Raw genomic sequence first — 25,693 nt, forward strand, 5'->3', positions numbered from 1 at the left:
ATGCTGAAACATAATGAGCAGTAACTCATAAAAAAAAAAAAGTGAGCGTGTGGGGAAGTGGGCGAGGGGGGTGTCAGGAAAGACAGATACAACGGTGTCAGGCAGGTTGGAAGTGATGGTTGCTATGGTAGCTGCGTACCTAACTCCCGTCCATCCCCAGAGATCCTGGCCTCTCCCGCCCCCTCCCCATCCTCCCCGGAGCCCAGAAAGTCAAATTCACTCAGGGCGTCTTCCGAGTCATCCTCATCCTCCTCATCCTCCGGGTCCAGGTCTGTGGTCATGGGCTCTGAACCGAGCTGAAGGAAAACAGTAAGATTTCAGAAAAAAAAAACATTACATATCATTACATATAAGATGCTTAGACGTGAAGAACAAGAAGTTTGACTATTGTCAGGTGTTAACCGTTTCGATTATTTTTTATTAAAATAATAGGGGTACCTTGAGACACAAGTTAAATCCCCCAAAATCCTTTTTTGCATTTGTGCTTTTAAAAAGGAACAATAGCACTCCATAACACTGTACTTAAGAAAATCATAGAGTAACAACATAACTACAAGGTTAAGAATATGTAAACAGCTGATGCAACAAGATTCAGCCCTAGTATGGTGTTTGGTCGGGTCTGTGGGACCCACGTTCAGTTTTTATCAAAAGAAAAATGACCCAAGGCATATCTGAAACTTTCTCCTCATGGTGATAAAACACTGTTATGGGATTTTCTTTCTTTTTTTTATTTATTTATTACATTTTAATTTTCAAAAAAAAAGAGTAGCACATTAATTCATAAAGGTGATCTAACAAAGGTAAAGGGCAAATATTTATGTTTGCTGTTCTTATGACTTGGAATTAAACATATGTTGAGTATTTTAATAGTTTTGACAACCCAAAACTCTAGAGCAGGGGTGGCCAAGTCCAGTCCTCAAGAGCCACAATCCAGTCTGTTTTAGGTTTATCTCTACGGCAACACACCTGGTTTAAATGATCAGCTCATCAGCAAGATTTGCAAAAGCCTGATCATTTTAATCTGGCGTGTTGCCGTAGGGATAAACCTAAAACAGGCTGGATTGCGGCTCTTGAGGACGGGACTTGGCCACCCTTGCTCTAGAGGGTCCACCAAACCCATTAACACTGGCTGATTATCAAAAATACGAACACCATATTAATGATGCAATTCAATTAATTGCATATTACACCTCTTCCACCTTTGGCCACCAGGAGGTAGTACAATACAGTCTTGTGGACACAAACGAATTATAGTATGCACTTCTCCTACTATTTTCAGTAAGATGCTGTTATATTAGTCATTTTTCTTAGAGGACAAAGAATATATGTCTGTAAGTAATGTTATATTATCAGTGAAGAGAGTAGACATTATATTATCGGTTTCATAACTATGACTACCGATGCAAACGACCAATCACAGCTCACCTGTTTTCTGAAACTGAGCCATGATTGGTCGTTACCTGAACCTGAGCAACTGTGATGTCATTTTCAGTTGACAGACAAAATGGCCACTCCCTGTGATGGACAAAAACGGGTGGCTTTTACTACTTAACTCATATTCCACAAACACAGTATCAATCAGAATACTGCTTATAGAAATGTGGGTCTGCTACTTATTATTGTAAAGAAATGTTTTGAATTGACCTCCTCTTTAAATATGAATTAGGTAGGAATTGGCCTTTTCCTTTGTGCTTAATGGATTTGTATTAAGACTCACTTTTTGGGTTTACCAACTGAAATAAATAAAAAGTATTTATCAAAAAAATGATAAAAATGAACACCTGTATAAACCTACTTTAATTTTTTTTGTCAACATTTATTCAAAATATACTAAGTTTTTCCTACTCCATCTTGGATTTCATCACCATCCTAAATAACGGCATTGTTCTCATTTTTTTGAGAAAGAATGAACAACTGATCCAAATACTGATTGTTTTGTCTAGATTAATAATTTCATTTCAGGGGTCGAATTGAATGATCTGTTTAAGTAAGGATGTAACCGATGTTAGCAGAGGTGGCCAGCAACCTGAGGAGATGTGTAAGGCCATTTTTTTTTCCCCTTCAAAATATGACTAAGCCATTATATTAGGAGGGTGACAATATTATTACTTTACTTTCAAATCAAAAGAGTGATAACACACCTTTACTCGAGACTTTTTGCTCTTGCGAGGGCCATCGATGCAGTCTGTCGCCATGCCTTGGAAGTCGTCTTCCTCGTCGCTGTCGTCTTCGTCATCATCCTCACATCCGTGCAGGAAGGGGATCTTATCAAGCACCGAGCCACCAAGACGTTCCTTAGCGCTTTCTTTGCCTGCATTCCTACCAATGGATAAATCAGTCAGCCTCTCCGTATGACACTGACCAGACACTTCACAATGAAATCCGAAAAAAGATTGAGATTCTGTTTCGTTTTAATCTACACAGAAAAGTTTGATAATGTTTATTATTGTGTTTTTTTTAGAACTTCCGTTCAATACCAGTGCTAGGAGGAAAACTACTTGTAGACGCAAGCATAAGCATCTTACTGTTTAGTCTTACCTCTTAATTTGTTCTTCTATCTGTCTGACCAACAAGGATTCGCCAGCTGCCCGCGTCCCAGGCTCCGGGGAGGATTCAGGTGGCGGAGGACCGTTGGCCTCAGGGCTGCTCCGCCCGAGCAGGGACCGCACTCGCTTGGAGCGCATGTCTAGTATGGTGTCCGAGTAGCCCACTTCCTCTAGATATCTACGTTCACAGGAAACAAGAAGGAATCAGCAACTCCGCAAGAAATTGAAAAGGAAATGAATAGTTAATACATCACAGCACGTCATAACCACATACCTACTGTCAATATGATAACATAAGGAGCATTAGCTGCAGTATGGGCAATGGCATGATCCTTTGGTGTGGTAATACGACATGATTTTCATTGACCTTTGTGTCTATGATGTCATGTAAAGTCCAAATAGTTCAGATTTGTGTTAAGTGTTGACAGGCATGCTTTGAAAAATGGTCCCAGTCTGAATGTCCAGAAAGAAGACTCCAAGGTAAGGCTTTCAACTCTTCTGTGAATTAATGTGAATTCATTTAAAGATGGGTACTCAAATTTTTTGTCATCTCAAGTCATATTGCACCGAAGTAGCCTTTCCCAAATGAACAGTTGGAACCACAATGGGCCCTAATCCTTTTTCTAATTTTACAAGCCTGTTATCCCTGTGGTAAAATCCGACACTTCCTGCTTAAAACTAGAGGTGTCCAAATCAATCGATCATCAAGTTAATCAACAATTATTTTGATAATCGATTTAATATTTAGAGCCATTGTTTAAGTAAAAATTGTCCAAATCCTCTGATTGCAGCCTCTCAAAATAAATCACTATTTGCAGTCATAGTATGAATAACCTGTAATTGACATATAGTTAAAAACTATAGTTAAAAACTGAAGTAGCCCAAGAATTGTATATCAAACTAGTATCCCTCAGTTCATCAATTTATACCCAAGAAGACGCTATCACTTTCAAAACGAAAAGTACATCACTTCCTCTTGTGGGATATCACTTGGAACATTAAATAATACCAAATAAACAACAGTAATCCAATAATGAACAGTAATCGGAGAAAAATATTTTGAAATAGGGCTGCACGATATTGGAAAAAAATGACATTGAGATTTTTGGAGGGTTTGCGTTATATATTGCGATATTAAAAATAGAAGAATTTTCACCAGATGACTTGAATAGATTTGTTTGGGAATAATTTGGTTAACTCACCATGACATCATTGTATTCATATAATATCGTTTAATCCAGACTAAGGATTGCTGTAAAAAAAAAAGGGATCACGGAGGCCATGTCTCTGTACCATAATAGATTATTTAACATTGTATTTCACACTTCAATGTAGACAGCTGCAAAATATTAAACATATTTTAATCGAAAAAATAAATAAAAGAGCAGGTGCACTAATCCCTTGAGTCATTTCAAAAAAATAGAAGAAAATAAAAAACCTTTAAAGCAGAATCAGAGTTATAATCATCTTTAAACTAAACTATAAAATATTAAAAAATTAAAAAGCAGGTGTACTAGTGCCTGAGTTGTTTACAAAAACATAACATTAAGATAAAAAACCTTTGTGAAACTGCAGCAAAGTTGTAAACAAATTAGAACAAAAATATTAAAAATTAAAGCACAGGTGCATTAGTCCCCTGTGTTGTTCACAAAAATATAACAATAACTAAAACGGTCTGTAAAACATATTGCATCCGTGATTTTTCGGTGCTCTTTGGACTTCCTATCATAAGGACTTATGCTGGCAAAGGCGTCTTAATTGTTTTTTGAGTAGATGAAGTTTCACCTCGGGTCCTACTTCTTAGTTTGAACTGGTCATACAGGGGCTTGTGATGGCGATTGCAGCAACAATGGTGAGACACTGTTGGCAAAGGATGTTTTTTTGTTCTGAATCTTCCTTTTTATAGCCGAAATACCGGTACTTTCATATTTCGGATGTTGACTTTCTTTTGGGGACTAAATCCACTGCCGCTTCTGCCGTCGTCTCCTCCTCCTCCATGTCATCTCAGAGCAGACAGCAGCGGCTGTGAGAGTGGAGGGGGAGGAGCCGGTGACTGATTGGCAGGAGGGAGGGGGTGAGCGAGGCAGGCTGTGTAAGAGCTCGGAGTAGCTTGCTGCTTTCATGATGCAAAACAAAAGTTTGCGCGTTGTAAGAAAAACAAAAAGTTAAAACATTGCACGTCCTACGATGTGCACATCGAAATTGCAATGTTCAAACGGCATATCGTACAGGCTTATTTTCAAATACTTTTTAATTGGGCTGGGCGATAATTCAATATCAACATATATCGCGATAGTCACGTGATCGATATCTATAGAAAATGCCTTCGACAAAATGTTCGATAGTAAAAAAAATAAATAAAAATCAGAAAGCATACCCCAACAGCGGCATCGAGCGTGTTATGGGCAGCGCGCAGCGGCCTCCAAACACGAAGATGCATTCAAACCAACGGAGGAGAAGCGTGCAAACCAACGGAGAAGAAGCAGCTAAACCAACGGCGCGAGCGTGCGTTCATACATGGAACGAGAGAGAGGCTTAACTTCATTCAAATAAATGACCAGTCGACTCAGTACAATAAGATGATATTATCAGAGATGGGCACTTTACCCTATTTTGGTACCCTTTCCTTCGTCGTTCCTCCCCCTTATTCATGAAAATAATCATCCTATGTCTGTCCTCATCCTTTTAAAGAAGGGGAAGTCAACCCAAACATTTTTGGTAACAACCAATCACAGGTCATCTGTTTTCTGAAGCTGAGCCATGATTGGTCGTTTTCTGAGCCCTGAGCATCTGTGATCTCATTTTCAGTCGACAGAAGTGACAAAATGGCCGCCCCCTGAGATGGCTAAAAACAGTTGCATTTTGATCCTTAATTCATATTCTACAAATGCAATATTAATCAGAATGCCGTGTTTCAACTAGTGGGCCCGCATAGAACATATTCTTTGAAAAAAAAAATAGCATTTCCGTCCTTACATTTCAACAGGCACCCCCCAAAAAAGCATCTGCACATGACACCGTGGGAGAGAGATTAACGGCAGAGGTTTCATAATTCATACCCATTATTGAAAGCTCATCAACTGGCTAATTTCCTATTCACATCAAGTCACCATCTGGGAGTATCGTGAGTGGATTGAATTGTTTACAACTGTTTACTTGTCAACCAAGACAGCATTTAGCTGCCAACTATTTCAGTCGAAGATGCAAGTGAAGCACTATTTTTAATAAAAAAAATAATCGCGTGGTAATTACCATGCTGTATTCTCTTACAAAAATGTTGAAATCGTCATTGTCTATGAACATATGTCTTAACCATGTAACACGTTTGGCTGGTTTCTGGTTTTAAAGTCCGCAAGTGCGTCGTCTATATTGCTCCTACGATCGATTGTGCCGCCATTACTCCTCGAAAAAATTCCGGCTATCCTCCGACAACTCACGACACCGTCACATGTCTACTCTGATGCAATTCATTGGCTAAGTGAGCGATAATTGCATAAAAAAACGAAAATGACGTATACACTCTCCCAGCTTTAAAGGGAGAAACATGCAACAGCGCTCCCTGCATTAGCGCTAGAAATGCACTTGTGCGTTGCCGGCTTTAACCCAACTGTACTGTACATGTAGGTCCGTGCGCACATAAACTTGCATGGCTATGCTGGGGGAGCCATGCAGGGAGAAACGGAGAAAGAGACGGACAGACTACCATGTTAATTTTGTTGTTGCCATAGTGAAATTGTCTTGCGGTATGTCTAAACTTTCCATCTCCTCGGGGTCACTGGTAAATGTGTTCAAATAAAAAGCAAGAGTTGAATCGCTGACCGTAATGGCCGGCACACAACAGCATTGGCAGGAGGAACTATTTGCCTCTTAAAAGTCAAAATTTTGGATGACATTCCATTGTGTTGTGGTATGTTCATGTATATTAATAAGAGAAAACATTCAGGGGACTGGATGAATATGCTATGTGAACTTGGCTGATACGAATGAATGAGATGGGATGGTTTGACGACACCATACTTGCGTAGTAGCTGACGTCCCTCCTTCCACGACATCTGATTGGCTGGCTCAGAATCTGACTCAGATGGACCATTGGGAACTGTAAAGAGCAAGATTGTGTGGATAAATTAAGTACTAATGAGGGGTTTGGAAGAACAGAAAAAGTACTGTAGCAGCAATGAAGGATGCAACAATAGACCAGGTTTAAAAATAGCACAGGAGATAAGGGTGCAAACATACTGGGTTCTGCTTCCATCTCTGGTTTCTTGTCGCCGGGGCTCAGGTCATTTCCTGTCTTCAGCTTCTGGTGTTTAGCCCTGCACACACGTGCAACACCATAAGAGGGACCGATTACAAAAGAATCATTGGCAAGCTTTAGTATAAATCATCCTATAAAACTAGATTAGGACATTACACTGGGTGAAATAGAGAGTACTTTGACTTCCCTGGCATTCCGTCTTACCTTTCTTGTTTGAGGGCATATTCCAACATTTTAATCCGCCTTACTAGGTCCTGCTTCATGTTCTCTTGTCCTTTCCGCTCACCTTGCAGGAATGCTACCTGAGCCTGAAAACACACAGGAACACATTAAGTGAGTTTTAGCAGCAGCAGCATAACGTTCGACAAACTTCAGTACGCTTCCAGAATCTAATGCGAGCCAATACAAGAGTTTTGCCTTTATAAAAATAATAATGCTCAGTTTTGATTTATAGTGCCAAAGAGTTATTACTTAAACAATACAGTAGTGCCTGTACTTAAGAGTGGCGCAGTTGAGTTTTTCTAGATAAGAAGCATTGCTCCGTAAGCAATGACGTGTGTGTGCGCTTGTCCTCCATCTTAAGTTCATCCATTTAAAAAGATAAGAGGTTTGCAATTTTCATCTTGGTACACATCAAGCGTGAGAGATATTGTAAAAAAAACAGAAAACATACCGGAAATCACATTGTATGATTTTTAAACTATTTATTGGTGAAAATGGGTGGCCAACAAGTATTGGGCAGCAAGAAAACAAACAACTCAAAGACACCAGAGATGAAATTGTACAACCGCACAAAGCTGGGATGAGTCCAATTGCAATTGGTAAACAACTTTGTAAGAAAAGATTAAGATTTGGAAACATTAGAAAATGGAAGAAGTATCACATCACTGACAATCTCCCTCGGAGTGGGCATGCAAGATCTCACCTCGTAGGATTCAACTGATCCTGAGAACAGTGAGGAATCAGCCCAGAACTACACGGTGGGAACTGGTCAATGATTTGAAGACAGCTCGTACCACCGTCTCAAAGATGACAATAAGTAACACACTACGTCGTCATGGGATGAAATCTTGCATTGCCCGAAAGGTTCCCCTATTACGCAAAAATCATGTAAGGGCCCATCTGAAATTTGCTAAAGACCATCTGGACGATCCAGAGGAAGACTGGGAGAATGTGAGGTGGACAAATGAGACCAAAATGTAACTTGTTGGTTTAAACTCCACTCGCCGTGTTTGGAGGAAGAAGAATGCTGAGTTGCATCCCAAGAACACTGTGAAGCATCGGGGCGGAAACATCATGCTTTGGGGATGCTTTTCTGCAAAAGGGACCCGAAGACTGGTCGGTATCAATGGCAAGATGAATGGGGGCATGTATTGTGACATTTTGGATCAAAGCCTCCGTCCCTCGGTCAGAGAATTGAAGATAAAACACGTCTGGGTCTTCCAGCATAATAACGATCCAAATTACACAGCCACGAAAACCAAGGAGTGTCTCCGTAAAAAGCATATCAAGGTTCTGGAGTGGCCTAACCAGTCTCCAGACCTCAACCCAATCGAAAACCCAAGGAGGGAGTTGAAACTCCATGTTGACAAGCGACAGCCATCAAACATCACAGCTCTAGATAAGATCTGTGCAGAGGAGTGGGCAAAAATACCAACCAAAGTATGTGTAGACCTGGTCAAAGAACTACAGGAACCTTTTGACCTGTGTCATTGCCAACCAAGGCAACATTACAATGTATTAAAAGTAACTTTTGGTGGCTGCCCAATAATTCTTGGCCGGCCATTTTCACAAATAGTTAAAAAAATATATATATATCATTTCCTGGATTTTTTTTTTTTCTTACGTTCTCTCATGCTTGATGTGTACCTTTGTTGAAAATTACGAACCTTTCTTTTCTTCTCCCTTCTAAATGGGTAAACTTGCACATTTTTAATTTGCCCAATACTTATTGGCCCCACTGTATATATACATACATACATACATACACACACACACAACCAGACTTTTAATTATATAGCCTTTAGATCGGTTCAGCGTTTAAGAATTGAAGTTTTGTTTTAAGAATCATGAAAGTTGAAGTGATTAAGACAGATGTCTACATTATTGTTGTAAATCTGATATGTGACTTAAGTTTACGCTACATTTATTTGATAGAATTTTGCAAAATTGTCGTAGAGAGCACGCAAAAGACTGCAAGTCAAATTGTTTAGTAAGCTAACAACAAGAGGTGTGCATCCCTCCACAAAAGATTCAATGCGATTTTCGATACATTCTGTGTGAAACAATTCGAGGAAGGTTACGATTCGATACGGTACAGCTCAGTTCTAAAGGGTATGATCATGCAATGGCCTTTTTGTTGTCATTTGTATACATTTGAACTTGTCAGTACTTCTAAGATATATCTCTCAAGTAAAAGATGATTTGATACGTATGTTGATATATTTTAAAGCGGAACGATTGGATTTGGTTCAATTTTTAATTTCTTTTTTGTTTTTCCTTGCCCTCATGGCGGTTAAGATCAGGGCATTTCATTAATATTTGTCAACTGTGTGCAGGTGAAGCCCTTTGGGACGTTCTTGTGATTAAGGGCTATATAAATAATTCTGACATGACTCGATTCGCTGCGCTTGCATCTTTTAATTCTGAAAAATTTTGATCCACCCCTACTAACAACTCTAAATGAAGTACCGGTAGGTCAATACACTGTCTTTTATATTCATTCATGGTTCATTTAACTTTATTTTAGCGTAAGGCTAACTTTTAAGACAAACATTTATACAGAAATGTGTTATTGTTTATGGTAATACAGATTACTTCATTGCTTGGGTTTGTAAAAAATAAATGAAAAACACACGTTAATAGGACCTTGAAAAAAAAAAGCGCACATTAAATGGAAATGGCAATATGGTCAAGTACCACTCAGTCAAAAAAACAAGTGGCAGATTACCTCACTTGGGGAAAAAAAGAGAGTCCTTCTTAACACTAACAATATTCAAGAAAATCATCATATAATCACTAATTAAAGCAAAACAGTTACAATCCACACGTGTAATATTATTTTTACTGTCTTCAGCTATCTTGCCATTGACTGTGTAGTTGAAGCATTAGTAAAACCATAAACGCAAACTGTGTCCACCAGGTTTGCTCATCACACCATGTCTGAGAAACAGTGTCATACATTTTCAAATGTCATACATTTTCAAATGTGCGAAACCACACACGTGTGTGAGATGTAGTTCAATCCAGAAATACAGCTTTGATGGAGTGCATCACATCAAGGAAAACATTGAGCCTTATTCACTTTGGGAAGGCATGATCTGTAACAATCTTAAAAGATGGATGGATGGGTGGATTGTATGTGATCTCCATAGATTGTAAGGGTAGATCTAAATAATGTATGGTGTCCACATCTATTTAAAGCTATAGGAACCATGAGTGCTACGACTATAAAAGAAAAAAAATAAATAACTAACTAGCACCGTGTCAATTTATGTGTAACGGTTGTATTTGATAACTGACAAGTGGCCATCCACGAACACAAAAAGATGACAAGGTTGGCAAACAAGACTTATGAGAACTCAGTGGAGTACATGTTAAGTAGAGGGTTGTCGAAGACAGCTTTTATTTTTAAACTTGTCCTAACCAAGCCCTCAATGCGCAGCTGCACGAGAGGGGAAAAACAAGAAACACTGGCCAGATTCAAATGGCCGTGCATGGTTAAGACACATCCTTCCTTTATGCCCTTCCTTTCTCTTTTTCCATCCGTTTCCTTCCTCGGGGAGCAGATAAAATACTTACCTTGAGGAAAGAAGTGGTCACAGACTCACCATGTGTCAAATGAAAAAGGCCTGATGGAAGAGAAGGAATACTGTATGTAGAATGCACACACGCTCGGTGTTGCTTCATACGTTCAATTAATTTTAGTGGAAAATGTACAACAGGCTGAACTAAAATGTAAATGAACCAGTTAGCCAGAAATGCATATGACATATTCTGCCATCTGAGCAACATGTGAAAAGGACAATAGCAAAACCCAACGAGAACATTGACACCGATATCCCTCCAGACATCCTCTACTTACTGTACAAAACATGCAAACTGTATGAAAAACATGAAAGTTCAGTTTACAATAAGGTCAACTCAAATGAAGTTGTTTACATTAAATCTATTGAGTGGCACTGAACCTTAAAGGAAAAATAAATAAATAAAAAGTTACCAAAATTGAAGAAGGAGAAGCGGTTTTTGGCCTATGTTGAAATCTGAAGCATTGCGACTAAAGCAATTGGCCCTAATAGGAGAATTTAACAACAAATGTTGTGGATGATTGGGGTGTGTTCCAAAGATTAACTTGCTTAATTTGGCTGCAGATTTGATCCATTATTTTTGGGGGGTGACATTTTGAGGTGTTTTGACATTTCCCTCACTGTCGAAGCGACTAACGCAATCGTCATAAAATGTCATTTCAGGCATATGCAGGAGGTTGGTATCGATGCAGGTGTACTATCCGCCTTTGTGGAGGTCTGCCCTCCACAGAGTGCGATTGAAGTTCATGATGATGCATCTCTAATCAAAGGCGACACATCCTCCTCCAACACATTAATGAGCCACTGAAAGCAAGTACGAGCAAGTAAGCATGCACAATGGTGTGTTTTTGCCACACTTTGAATCAACACAATTACAGACCTTCCTCTGCTCCCGCATGCATACTTGCTTCTGGAAGAAGTAGAACAATCTAAAAACATGGTCTCATGAGACAGCCACTTGGTCTACTTCAGAGGGCAGTCAATCACACAACACACACACACACACGCACAAAGTCATGTAACAACCTCGGAGGCCCGCTGGATAATCTGCCAAAGCAACCTCGCTGATGTGGATGACGAGTAATGCCAAATAATGCAATGTGATTTTTCATGCTTATCGCAGCCTTTTGGAGATAATTGTTCGGGCCAGCTCGTAAACACTGGCAATGTGATCATATGTTGACAACTTTAAATTTGTTTTAGGCCATGTCCTTGGGGGATTATCTAAGAAGTACATTATTAATTGCTGTGGTCGATCATAGCAGCTTGGCTGGATGTGCCTTTCCTACTGCACTAATTTACAACGATGAGGCAATTTGTAGGAAAAATGGCGAATGGATAATGTGTTTCTTTTATATTCAAATAAGTCCATAAACGGGTTCTACAATGACTGAGTGACAGGGATTCAAATGATATGCTAAACTACAAGCAACTAAGTCTTAAAACCATAAACCTAATTCGTGAAACGAATCGAGTAATCCTGGTACCTCGATTAAAAAAATGCTCAAGGGAATTTTTTTGCCTCATGTACCCGCTCATTCAAGTGAGCACTAGGGATGGGCGTATCGATCTTGGTATCGATATATTGATACTCGCATGCTACTCATCTGGCATTGATGTCTTTACATCGTATCGATACCAACTTAAAAAAAAAAAAAAAGAGAACGCATGCATTAATTGAAACTGTTTTTGGTAGTTTACGTCACTGCGCAATTGCTCAGAAACTCCCGTATCTATCGGGAGATTGGATCGGTCCGTGTCACTGCACAAGCCGAGTAACCATAGTTATATTTAATTAATTAATGGCATTAAATAAATGCTGCTTAACTCATATTCCACAAACACAATATTAATTAGAATGCCGCGTTTCAACTAGTGGGCCTGCTGGGAACATATTCTTGGAAAAAAACATGTTTGGGTTGATTTCCCCCTTTAAGGGAACCGTGAGGCCTCAAGATCTCAGCTTCATTCTTTTTTAAAAACTGACTACAGGCCTTTCCGTTGTTTTGAATTAGAAATAAGACATTTTTCCTGCTTTTGGAAACTTTAAAATGTCATAACATTCTTATTTTCTTTTATTTTTTTCATCCCAGCTATTTCTGATGACATTGGTCTTGCTGGGAAAAAATATATATTTTGATTTTGATTTTGTTGTCATGTACTTTTACCATGATGATTGATCAGTTGAAAAGGTTGTGATTTTGAAAACATTTCAAAACCGATTCATTTGATTTAAAAATGCCTTAATTCTGAACAAATTAAACAACGGGGCAGGAAGATGACATTGTGGTTTGCATTTAACTGGTTAGCATTTCCGTCTCACAATTGCCCACAGTGCCCACATCCCATAAACCAGGGACCGCTATCAATACAAACATCGGTATTGGTGCAGACACTATATGTCTGTACAGTACACATAATCATAACAATGCACTGATACTATAAACCGATACCACCTCACCAGTCCTTAGTATACCTTGAGTAGGAGTCATGTCAGCCTTGTTGAGATACTTCAAAGTAGACAAGAGGGATAACACTTTAAGCCAAATGCAAATTATGGTCAGCCTTAAGCGTGTTAGGAAGCGGCCAACAATCACCTAGATCAAAAACCCCATCGCAGATTCTGCTCTGTGCTGCTCGCCTCCAGTTGAGACGGCCAAGCTCCCGTTACAAAGCCACAGTGCGGCACGTTGCATAAAAAGAGGTCAACGATGCTTTGATAAAGGTATCACTTCAGTAGTCCTGTCAGTTTTGTTTTAGAACTTGCGGTATTCTCAAGAAGCAGTCTTGTATTTCTTTTTACTCGCTGTATTTTGAAGTTAACACATAGAGGTAGCATGGCATCCATATTCCAACCAGACTCTTTGTCTCTTATTTATGTATTTCTTTTGCATAATGCCGCCTTGTGTTCAGACTGAGACGGCACATAACTGAAGCTACGTTTAAGCGAAACGTATTGCAAGACTGTTCGGAAAGCCAAGCAGATGGATGTTAAAATGTCAGCAACGACAAGTTGTTACTCTAAAGCAGGCGGTGTCAAACTCTTTTTAGTCGCGGGCCACATCATAACTACGGTTTGCTTCGGAGGGCCGTTACAACTGTGACCTCGAGTAAGTGTATAATCGCCTCATATTACATACACAATAAATTGACGAATACCTAGTTTTGAAATCAGAGGCTAATAAAAACTTGTTAAAAATATGATATTTATTTTAAAAAGGGGAACTGGAATCAAAAAATGTTTGCAATATCTCGACATTTTTAAAAGTGGAGGCAATTTGCAATTTTGCTATTTTAGCAAGAAATATGAAATGCACATAATTTGCTTTGGCGGGCCACATAAAATGATGTGGCAAGCCAGATATGGACCCCGGGCCTTGAGTTTTTCACCTGTGCTCTAAAGTGTTATTTGAGTGAAATGTATGCCATTTTTAAGAGTTTGTGTTTTTTAAGCAACGTCGGGTTAATTTTTTTTTTTTTTTTAAATAGCACAATTGCAAGGCACAATGACATTTCGAAATATGGTAACTTGGTATTGGCGAGAAGTCAAATACTGTCAGTACAATTTTTAAAAACTGGTATCAGTGCACCCAGACCAAAAACACAGGAAATGGATAGATGAACTGAAAGCTTGAAAAATATGAATTCCAAAATGGAATTACCGTAATCAGGTTTCAAGAGAAACACATTCGCTCATACCTGCCCACACGGAAACAAGCCAACACCTGCTTGAGGACACAGTGCTGCAAGTTCACACTCCACCTTTTCAAGGACTCAAAGGTGCTCAGAACCTGACCCCTTTACTTAGGAAAATGTAGTAGTGAACAAGGAAAAGGTAGAAACACAATAAGAATGGCTTAACCTGAGAGTGAAAGAAACATCATACTTAGACATTGTTTATACACATTCATACAGTATACCCTGACCGTCATAGCTCCAGAAAGCCACAAAATGCTGACGTTATTGTGGAATGTAATGATATGGCAATGAAAAGATGTCATCCTGTTCTTTCCTTCTACGCCTCTGCTCAGATTCCGGTTCAGATTGGGACGTGCCTGTTCTTGTTAATGTGTGTGGGACCCGTGCCAGTTCACTATTGGTGATTCATTTGAAAGCAACAAGAAAAGAAGCACTGATACTTCAAAAAAGGGTTGAGAAACAAAGGTAATCAGATCAACACATTTGCAAAAGAACATATTCACTGGGACAAACCTGCACGGAGGTAGAATATGACCTCTTTGCACTCTGGAAGTCATCTAATACAACCGCACTTGGGCATCTAGTCATTTCCTTTGTGTCATGAAGGTAAACAAAAGACTCAAGTGCAAAAGAGCCGTGATGCAAGCAAAGCCGTCTTGCCTCCTGATCTCTCCTTCCTGTGGGTGGGATTTCTTCCACGTGACCCACTGCTGTTACTTCCCTGAACAAGATCGGGAGTAGGCAAAAGCAGAAAAGGGTCAAAGGCAGATTTCCTCCTCCAATGGCCAGGCTCCATCTCCTCATCCACTCATCCTTGCATCCCGAGAGAGCATCCCCAAAAAAATACAGCGCTGAACTTTTCTGGGCCACTGGAGTGTGTGTGTGTGTGAGTGTAGTATTAGATAATAATAATAATAATAATAATAATAAGATGGAAATCATCCTCACAAGGACTAGTAGAGGGACGGATGTAAATATATAGTAGAAGAGGAGCGCAGGAGCAAGATGCGGTCCACAATCACGCAGTACATAGGGATATCGTATGTGTGTCATGGCTCAGAGCACAATCCTATTAATTACTGACGTGCAACCAGGGATCCCGTGAACCAAGCTAAATGGGAAGTGACATCTTATGGGCCTCCAGAAATCTATCCGACACTTGCATTCATGTAAACTGAAAACACATCTCACATAAGCAGGGCCGCTGTTCCCTGTTAGCAAATGACACAGAAAGTGAATATTTTCAAGGGGTATGAATACGTTCCGTACCCGCTGTAAAGCATCACAGGTGAAGTATCCGTAGTAACATACACAGAATACTGTACATGTGTTGAATAAGCATCCTATTTTCATAGCTCTTTGTGCTGGTGAGTGTGAGACATGGGCTAGAGAGTCACATGAATGCGCATTTGTAATAAAGCAAGGTGCAACATTTGTACATCTAAAACACGGGTGTCAAGCTCCGGTCCTGGAGGGCCGCTTTCCTGGATGTTTTCCAATTCTCCCTGTTGCAACAGACCTGTTTCAAATGATCAGGATAGTATCAGGCTCCTTTAGAGCTGATCATTTGAATCGGGCACGTTGCAGCAAGGAGAGATGGAAAACATGCAAGAAAGCGGCCCTCGAGGACACGAGTTTTGACACCTATGATCTAAAACATTCAGTGACTCTTATAGACCCCTACTGTGTGACGTCACAGTTGTATGATGTGTGCGCTGCCTGAAGGCAGGCGTTCGAGTGAGTGAGATAACAGGCAAAACAGTTGCTAAGTCCGTTATGTGTCGATAAAAACTGTTAACACCTGTGCTGTTTAAGGTTCCTCTAATCGTCCAACAAGAGGTTTTATTTTGTGATACCGGTAGTGATTCAAAACCGGGGGGAAAAACAACTACGTTTTTTGAAAGAGGAACACAATGGCTGTCAAATCTTCAACATGACCACTTCACACCATCACAACATACAAGGATATGCTCTGATCACTTTATATCAGTTACTGGTTTTTTTTTTTTTTTTTCATGGGCAGTGGGTCATAAGATTACCTTTGATTGTAAATTCGAGGCAGACGTGATGCTTACCTGTCTGCATCATCGCATTGCCGTTCAACAATCTGTTAATTATGTAGGTATACAAAAATGTACTTTGATGGAACATTATAGAAAAAAAATGTGTCGGTCTTGCACACATTTTCACCCAATCACAACTTTTTACGCTCAATCTAGTTGATGTCTGCTGCGCGATGTGTTGTAAACAAACACGTCTCAATGATAGCAGTTAACAGTTCCCTGGCAAACCCAATGCAAGCATGGGGAGAACATGCAAACAACACACAGGAACGCTAGAGCTGTGACACAAACGCAAACTTCCAAAGTGTGAGTCAGACTTGCCAACCACTAACCACTTTCAAAGGTGAAATTTGAAAGCAAACTCTTTCTAAATCAAAAGTAGATGTTAGGCTCTTGCCCTGCTTCATCCCGTGAAAACATGGACTTTGGCCTGTTTTACTGCCGCTTCTCGTCTCTTCTCTCCTGCTTGGAGAAGGGGCTATAAGGATTCCGCATCGACCGACTAGGACAAGATCTAAAAAAGACCACAATCCCCGGAGGCATTGCTGTGGAGAATTCTGCACCGCCTGACAGGAACAAGTCCAGAGAATAACCACTTCCATGGAGGCATCAGCCTATGATGCTTCATTTCATTAAATGTACACTTGTGCTGTTTAAACTGCCATTGTGTAACATGTGATAAATGTTGCCCACTAAGCATCTTTTCTAGCCTGGTCATCCTGTAAGGAGGATGATCCTTCGAGGATCCCTCTATATGTCATCCCTTCCCAGGATTCTTCCTTCCTTCCGTTTTTTTAGATTTTTATTACCCAAATGGGAAGTCTAGACTAGGTTGATTTTTGAAAAACCTGGGCCTGTGAGGCCTTTTTAGACTCTTTCGTGATTAGGGTCTATATAAATAAACTTGACCGAAAAAGGTCAGTTTTTAAATGAGTTAAAAATCTATGTTAATGATCTTTGATGAAAGACAAAATGTCACAAGTTAGAAAGGCCTTCTTGTGCATCAGTGGGACAGAAGAACAAGGCCACTACCACCTGTCTCCTGTGGGACGTTGCACCTGGTCCAGTGCAAGGGGGGGCCGTCATTCCTGCCTTGACAGTGTAGACATGCAACCACAGGTGGCCTTCCATATGAAAAAAAAAAGGCACAGGGTTTTCCTGTCAAGGCCACAAAAACAACTTCCCATGAGTAGTCATGCCACCCTTAGATAATAGATGGCGCCGACATACAACAGGAAGTGAGGATTCTTATTTTACAAGGCATTAACGTCAAGCACAGCTGACATGTGAGCCAACGCGTTTGGTAAGTACACAAGGCCAGGGGGCCACTCTAACTGGCATGTTGAGCACTCCAAAGCCAGAGGCGTGAGGCAATTGGGTGATTAAATGAAGGCGAGGTCATCTCTGCTTGTGCTCACAGATGGTGGTGCTAAAGCCGCATCTTTATATAAGCCGCATCGTTCAAAACCTTAGAATTACAACTCATCTTATTGAGAATGAGAAGTTAAAGGATAAAACTGACAGGACAACTGAAGTGACACTTTATCACACCATCACACTTACTTCGCGTTTCTCAACATGCCATGCAACAGCGGCTTTGTAACAGAAGCGCAGCTAATGCTTGCAGGACAACCAACCGGCCCGCAAGTTGCGGCAGCCTCTATCATCCAATTTTCAGAGCATAATTTGGAGTCGGCTAACAAAGTGATGTCATCCATGGTTACCTTAAAGCACAGGTGTCGAACTCCGGTTCTCGAGGGCCGCTGCCCTGCCTGTTTTCCATCTCTCGCTGCTGCAACACACCTGTTTCAAATGATCCGCTCATCAGCAAGTTCTGCAGGGGCCTGATCCCGATCCCAATTGTTTGAATCAGGTGTGTTGCAGGAGGAAACCTCTAAGACAGGCAGGAGGGTGGCCCTCGAGGACCGGAGTTTGACGCCCCTGCCTTAAAATATCTCCACGCAGCTGACATGACTCATACGCCATCGGCCAGTAAGTTATGTCAGGATGGTGAAGTGATATTTATGAGTTAGTATCACAGCATTTTTTGAGTACAGACTTGCATTATTGGTACTGATACTGATATCGGTAAGAATGCATCCCTTCTGAAGTAGCAGTAATGAGCGTCTCCTGTGTACCTGCATTTGTACCGGAAGACGATGAGACAGTATACAGTCCCCTTCAAAAGTATTGGAACAGCACGGCCAATTCCTTTGTTTTGATGCCTAACAAAGACATTTGGGTTTCTAATCAAAAGACGAAAATGAGACAAAAGTTCAGAATTCCAGCTTTTATTTAGATGTCTTTAAAAAAAAAAAAAAAAAATCAGGACAGAGCACCTTTTGTTTGAAGCCCCCCATTTTTTTTAAGTGAGTAAAGTATTGGAACAGACCTTATTAAATTAACTCACAATGAATTTAACATTTGTGGCATAACCCTTATTGCATCAAGCCTGTGACCCAATAACTAAACCTGACTGTTACATTCTTCATTGAAAATGCTTTTCCGGGCTTTTACTACCGCTTATCTGGGTTATTTTGGTTTCTGGGAGCTTCTCCCTTCAGTCTCCTTTTTAGAAGGTGAACTGCATGTTCTATTGGGTTAAGGCCCAGTGATTGACTTGGCCAGTGTAAGACCTTCGACTTTTCCCCTGATGAAGTCCTTTGTTGTGTAGGCAGTGTGTTTTGGGTCATTGTCTTGTTGCATGATGAAGCCTCTCCCAATTACTTTGGATGCATTTTTCTGTAAATTGCCAAACAAAATGGTTTTGTAGACTTCATAACTCAATCTGCTGCTACCATCATGAGTTACATCATCAATAAAGACTAATGAGCATGTTCCAGAAGCAGTCATGCAAGCCCTAGCCAACACATGACCTCCACCATGCTTCACAGATGAGCTTGTGTGTTCTGGATCATGAGTAGATTTTACTTTCTCAATACTTTGGTGTTTCCATCACTTTGTTAGTGCTTCATCTTGGTCTCATCAGTCCATAAATCTTTGTTCCCAAACGTTTGTTGCTCATCTCTGTACTCCTTTGTAAAATCCAATCTGGCCTTCCGAGTCTTCTTGCTGATGAGTGGTTTGCATCTTGTGGTATGGCAAGTATATGTCTTCTCTTTAAGTCTTCTTCAAAGATTGGATAGTGACACATTCACCTCTGCCTTGTAGAGGTTGGCAGTGATGCCACTGACTGTTGTCTTTGGGTGTTTCTTCAGACCCCTCACAATGTTTCTGTCAGCAACCACTTTTGATACCATTGGGCGATCTGTTTGATGTCTGTAGCTCAGTACAGCAATGGTTACTTTCTTTATAGGACATTCAAAATTGTTGTATTGGCTATTTCCAATGTTTATGCAATTGCTCTGATCAATATTCCATCTTCTCTCAGCTTCAAAATGGTTTACACCCCCCACCCTCCATAGAAAGCTCTCTGGTCTTCCTGTTCACTTAACAGCAAATGCAGTTTTCACAGGTGAAAACCAAAACCGAGCACTATCTAACGTTAAAGCAGCAGTGTCAAAACTCGACCCTCAAGTGCCGGTGTCCTGCCTGTTTTCTATCTATCTCTGCGGCAACACACCTGATTAGAAAGATCATGATTATTATCAAGCTTCATCAGAGCTTGTTAATGAGCTAATCAATCAGCTCATCACCTGAGCAACGAGAAACACCAGTCGCATGTTCCAATATCTTTGCTCACTTGAAAAGTGGGTGGCTTCAAACAAGTGCTCTGTCCTAATTTGATCAACACACCGAGATGTGAATATCATGAAATAAAATCTGGACTTCTGAACTTTTGTCTCATATTCATCTTTTGATCTGAAATCCAAATGTATTCAGCACAAAATAAAAATAAAGGAAATTACATTGCCGTTCCAATATTTTGGAGGAGGTTGTACATACCTAGAGTAATCTGTGTTACTTTGCATAGTTTATTGATTGAGTGTTCACATTCAAACAGTTCCAAATGTTTTTGTTTGCAGCTCACAGGGAGACTGCCAAATTATATTTGTTTTGTGGGTAAAATGTTGTATATCACGCCAAGAGGTTCTTTATCCAGAGTTTTATAGTCTAAATCACGGTGGAGAAGCAGCACGGTTTAACGTTAGCCTTTTAGCATGTTGTCATCTGATTGACTGAAGAGGGTGTTTTACTGTATTTTTTTCCCGAGACAGCGTCAAAAGGTAGGATTAATGATATGGCGTTGTTCAATTCATGTAACCGTTCCAAATGCAGGGGGTAAGTAATAAAAACATTTACCCGAAGTTCGTCTCTTTCCGCCTCCCAGCGGTATTTCTCGGCCTGGAAGCGTCCCCACTCGTACTGGATGAAGTGCAGGATCCCGGGAAGAGTCATTCCCGCATCGCCGTCCTGCTGAGATTCGCGGAGGTGTGACGATCCGGGTATCCCCCCGACCGCCGCTGCCGCTGCTGCTGCTGCTGCCGCTGCCATACCTCCAGTAGCGGCTACTGGTGCTGACTGGCCCGGTGCTGCTTTGGGCCCGTTTGGGTTGCGCCCCGCTCCGCTGCTGCCACCTCCGAAGTTCGGGTTTGGTCCTCCGCCGGATCTGTCCGCCTCCATTTTAACCGTTCAACCCTTCGCCACGTTAAGAACGCGGAAACGGGCAAAGTGTACGGACAATAATAATGATAAAGCGCCAGTGCCCTCCTTGCAAAGCAAACCGCACTCCGTTGAAGGCTACCCTCCTTTCTTTCCTTTCTCACACGCACAGAGCAAAATCACTATGCCGTCGGTAAATAACTACACATCCGCTTTACGACCTTCTCGATAAAACACTTTTGAATTGCTTATTAGTCACACAAGTGTATTTTAGTTCTGAGTGCACCAGCTTCACAATAATACATCACCTTGTAGCCTTACTCAACTTCAGACGAAGCATAGCTATTGTGTTATTGCCGTATAAAATGTAAACATTTTCACGTTACTCTTATTTTGATAATACTTAATCCATTTCCTCCTCCTTGTGTTTGCTACTGGAAATACCTTACTGTAAGTCTCAAATAAAGAGCCATGTTTTCTGTAATACACAACGAGCGCGTCGCCAGGGGAGAACGTTTCCTGCCATTTAGCGAACAGGGACCGTTTTGTAGGTAATGATGGTTGTATTAACTAACATAATGTGATTTTCGGTTTTGCGCCGAAGTACTTTTATTAATCCAATGTCCACATTCAATGTAAATTGAATGAAAAAAATGTCGTCGCGTGATTAGCACATGTTATCGTAATTCTAATACGAGAGATAGATTTGCTTTTGATCTGAACTTTTATTTTGAATTACACAAACCGGAAGCCATTACGTTGTCAATGTAGCGACGCAGACGCTCGAAAGCTAGCCTGTTAGCTAAAGGCTAAACACTGGACAGCTGTCCTCAAGTCTGTTTCCATTTCACATACGTAGCCTCATGCAGAGATAGTGAATACGTTTAGCCAGGTCCGTACACTCTTATCCTAAATGCGATTTAACTGACATCCTTGTTCCTGCCAGGTTAGGCCAAAGAGCAGCAAAGTTGCCAGAGCTGTGACCCAGCTGGAGGACCAAATGTAGTGCTCATGTTGTGAAGATGATTCAAGTCAGCATTAAATGACATGCGTCCTACAAATTAGTGCAAGGAAGAAATAATGGCTGCATTCAACTGTTGGTGAGTTGTGATTGTGAAGGCTAAGGTGCTGCATTGGATGGAATTATTGATCAAATGCATGTAAGTGATGTGCTCTGAATATTACCTTCACACTTTGTTCAATAAGAACCTCTATGGCAAGTGGAGTTCAATTATAATAATATAATAATAAAGAAAATTGCTGCCGAAGGAAAAGTGCATGCTTACGGAGCCGTTAACATTGCATTGTCAAGAGAGCAAGTCAATTTGTTAATTTCGACACTATAGATTGGTCAATAATTTGTAATATTAATAATATAACAGTGGGGACTAACCAATAGTATAGAACAATAGTATAACTTTGTGAAAATATAGAACAGTGACGAAATTTAGACATAGGTGTCAGCCTTGAACCAGCGAAATGTGACAGTTTGAACATTAGCAGCACTTAACCCTTTCAAGCACAGTGGTCACTAAAGTGGACAGCTATTTAAAAGTTGCTTTCGTCCATGTTAATTAAAATAAAAAAAATCTTTATATTATAAATCATAATCAAATCATAATTTATGCATGAAAGGGTTAATGTGGCAGTTTGTAGAAACCTTCGCCATCTAGTGGTGAACTAATGAGGCCAAGCGCTTTCGAAAGCATAGTACATATTCTTTTCCTCTCTGTTACAGCTTGGACTAAACGTCCTGTCCTGTGGCACCAATGGGAACCTAAATGTTGGAGTTCTTCATTCAAACAGTACTGGAGACTTAGTCCCTTGTAGCCATGCGGATCACATTATGCCAAGGTGTGTTAACCGGGGCAATCGTCCTCAACCTCCTCATCCTTTACTATGTGTCTCGGGCTCAGCAGCAAATGATAGAGAAGAGGAAGGAACACGGCAGGGCCACCAGGAGAGCTGCCTTACCCGCCTCCGCTCTGGGGGGAGGCATCGGGGTATTCGTCGGGCCTGCAGGTGAGCCCGGGGTGGCCGGCCTGACATATAATAATCGTAGCCCACGCGTGACGGTGCTACTCCGTGAGTTTGAAAACTTTGAGAATTACATCGGGGATGTCGCAAATTCCTTCCTGAGACAAAGACCTGAGCTTCCTTTCCTGGTTGTGGCTGACACGCCTCCGTACCCGCCTCTGGAGCTCCCCGATGGCTGTCGCCTCCTGGTGCTCTCCCCAAGCCCGGACCAGCCACCGCAAGCGCACAGGCCTGAGTTTCACGTCCAAACGGAGTTTGTGCTTCTCATACCGGACGGTGTGGAGCTGGAGCCGCCTCGAGCTATTGAGAGGCTGATTAAGGAGCTGGAAGGTGAGGGTGGCGGTCCAGTGAGGCTGGTGGCTTCACCCGTTCTGGCTCGATCCGCCGTGCAGTGCCTCCACCTGAGGGTGAACCTCCGTGAGTGGACCGCTACTTACTCTACCGCCGCGTCCGGGAGCAGCGGCAGCGTGTGCACGGCCTTGCATGGCGACGCCGTGGTACTCATTCGCACAGAGGATCTATTTAATCTCTCGGTGCCGCTCGGCCGGCCCCTGTTCCCCTCACTCTTCATCCAGACCACACTGAGGGGCTGGAAGGTGAAGCTCCTGGAGAGCCCGTGTTTTTCGGCCAACCACCGGCCCCTCTTCAGCTCGGCTCACAACCAATGGAAGGCGGACACTCGCCTGAAGGAGTCCACGGGGAAGCTGATGAGGAGCTTCGGTCTAAAGCGTCTCCTGCTGCCCGAGGGGAAGGAGCAGTGGCACGGCTGCAGCAAGGAGACGCCCCGCTGCTTCGGCACGGTGCAGGACGACACACCGGACTACCTCTATCTGCATCGCTGGACGCCTCCGTGTTGTCTGCGCGCGCTTCGAGAAACCACAAAATACGTCATCAACATCCTGGAAAGCTCTGGGGTGCGCTACTGGCTCGAAGGCGGGACTTTGCTGGGCGCTGTCCGCCACCAGGACATCATCCCATGGGATTATGACGTGGACCTGGGAGTCTACCTGGAGGACGTGCCCAACTGCGATCACTTGAAGAACTTGGACTCCGGCTCGTTGGTGGATGCCAATGGCTACGTATGGGAACGTGCGGTGGAGGGCGACTTCTACAGGGTGCAGTACAGCGAGGCCAACCACCTGCATGTGGACCTGTGGCCCTTCTACCCCCGCAACGGCGTCATGACCAAAGACACGTGGACCGAGCACAAGCAGGACGTGGAGTTCCCCGAGCACTTCCTGCAGCCGCTCGTGCCCATGCCCTTTGCGGGCATCAATGCCTACGGCCCGAATAACCACCGCGCCTTCTTGGAGCTTAAGTTCGGAGAGGGGGTTGTCGAGAACCCCCAATACCCCAACCCTGCCAAGAAAAGATTGGACCGGGCCAAATTATGAGAGCATATTTGTTTGTATTCTAGGACTGTATATGAACACTCTTAAGGCTTCAGGCCTCTTGACACCTTTGGGATGTTGAGTGTGGTCAAGTTTGGTATCCCTTGGCCCAGCACGACCGGTCATTCACACTTAAGTCTACTGTATGTATGTTGGTCATTTTTCCCCCTCAAAATCCCTTGTTTTCCACATTTGTTAAACCATTAATCATGACTTGACGCTGTAGTACAGTGGTGCCTTGGGATACAAGTTTAATTTGTTACGTGACCATGCTAGTAACTCAAAACACTTGTATCTCAAATAATCTTTTCCCATTTAAATGAATGAAAATGCCATTCATTAGGGCCCGGCCTATATGGATTTTTTTTGGAGACAGTTGCCAATTGCGAATATTTGTGAAAAAAAAAAAAAAATCTGATAACTGAGTAATTGGAAGATTATTTGAAAAAATACATACATACCCTAGTGATGATAAGCAGTTGAGAAAATGGATGAATGGCTGACAAAATGATATAACTTCTTTCTTGGTCCCTTACCACAACAAAGATGTGAATTACAGGCCAAAGATTTGAGAGTTTTACAATACTTGTCCTTCAGCATTTATCTTTACAGCAGAGAGGAATTTTCAAGTTAAAAAAATGTGTTAAAAAGCATGCACTGATGAATTAATAAGCAACGATGAGAGAGGTACTATTGTCAAGAGAAAGAAACGCTCGACTGCTTGAGCTGTAACATTGTGGATAATTTGTGCTTTAACATACAAATGGTTGTACAATAGTGTAAAGTGATTGTGTATATTTTCACTATTGATTTATTTACTGTACAATATGTAAGAGTACGTGTGTTTTGCCCTTACATGGCTTTCATAGTGGATTCATCTCACCTCATTGCCTTGGTTTGCACTGATTTTGTTGAGAGTACAGTTTTTGCACACTTGAATGTATATTACTATATTGTTGTTTCCAGGAGGTGAACTGAAACGTCTTTGCTGTTGTAGGGAGTTTGGAGAGCTTGTATGGAGAAAACTAAGCACACTCTGTACTAATAATGCAAGTTAAGCAACATTCGCGTCTTGTGGCTGTGAGAACCCCGTTGTCGTTAATAAATCATCTACTGGTGGTTGTAACTTGATGTTGAACACTAGGTGGCGCAGTCCACCTATGATGGAGTCTTCTGTTGGAATCAAAACTAATGGGAGGAGTTTTGTACTGTATATGATTATACAGTATGGCATATTTTGCCAGTGACAAATAGCACACGTCAGGTTTTAGGAAAAGCGTTTTGATTCCAATAAGTAGCTTTGCACCTGTCGATGCAGCACACTGAACAGTAT

General features: G+C 41.5%; 2 protein-coding genes across 12 annotated transcripts in view; one reads left to right on the forward strand and one right to left on the reverse strand.

Annotated features, from left to right (window-relative positions):
• Positions 1 to 21,238, reverse strand: part of strn4 (striatin, calmodulin binding protein 4) — a 30,798-nt gene extending 9,560 nt beyond the window's left edge. Inside the window, exons 1-8 of one of the 4 annotated variants that reach the window (XM_086035599.1) lie at positions 20,827 to 20,948; positions 20,633 to 20,746; positions 7,006 to 7,109; positions 6,783 to 6,859; positions 6,564 to 6,642; positions 2,539 to 2,724; positions 2,142 to 2,319; positions 140 to 296 (exon numbers count right to left, since the gene is read on the reverse strand). In XM_086035599.1, coding sequence (XP_085891725.1) covers positions 140 to 296; positions 2,142 to 2,319; positions 2,539 to 2,724; positions 6,564 to 6,642; positions 6,783 to 6,859; positions 7,006 to 7,109; positions 20,633 to 20,728 — 877 coding nt within the window. In that variant the 5' untranslated portion in view covers positions 20,729 to 20,746; positions 20,827 to 20,948. Of the gene's footprint in view, positions 1 to 139; positions 297 to 2,141; positions 2,320 to 2,538; positions 2,725 to 6,563; positions 6,643 to 6,782; positions 6,860 to 7,005; positions 7,110 to 20,632 lie in introns of all 4 variants that reach the window. The other 3 variants (XM_086035597.1, XM_086035596.1, XM_086035598.1) reach the window with 3 other exon arrangements.
• fkrp (fukutin related protein) lies at positions 2,621 to 25,486 on the forward strand. 8 transcript variants are annotated; one of them, XM_086035606.1, is made up of 6 exons: positions 2,621 to 3,026; positions 11,271 to 11,431; positions 14,639 to 14,771; positions 20,661 to 21,483; positions 21,879 to 22,092; positions 22,671 to 25,486. In XM_086035606.1, exon 6 carries the CDS (start codon positions 22,765 to 22,767, stop codon positions 24,361 to 24,363), a length of 1,599 nt encoding a protein of 532 aa, XP_085891732.1. In that variant the 5' UTR covers positions 2,621 to 3,026; positions 11,271 to 11,431; positions 14,639 to 14,771; positions 20,661 to 21,483; positions 21,879 to 22,092; positions 22,671 to 22,764; the 3' UTR covers positions 24,364 to 25,486. The 8 variants fall into 8 exon arrangements, with proteins under 8 accessions (XP_085891732.1, XP_085891726.1, XP_085891730.1 ...); XM_086035600.1 differs by having other exon boundaries at positions 2,622 to 3,026; positions 21,879 to 22,032; XM_086035604.1 differs by having other exon boundaries at positions 2,622 to 3,026; positions 11,271 to 11,421; positions 21,879 to 22,032.
• Positions 25,487 to 25,693: the final 207 nt, after the last annotated feature.

This window comes from Filicampus tigris, chromosome 7, assembly GCF_054856515.1.
Source record: "Filicampus tigris isolate MCC_2025a chromosome 7, RoL_Ftig_1.0, whole genome shotgun sequence".
In the NCBI taxonomy this organism is placed as follows: Eukaryota; Metazoa; Chordata; class Actinopteri; order Syngnathiformes; family Syngnathidae; genus Filicampus; species Filicampus tigris.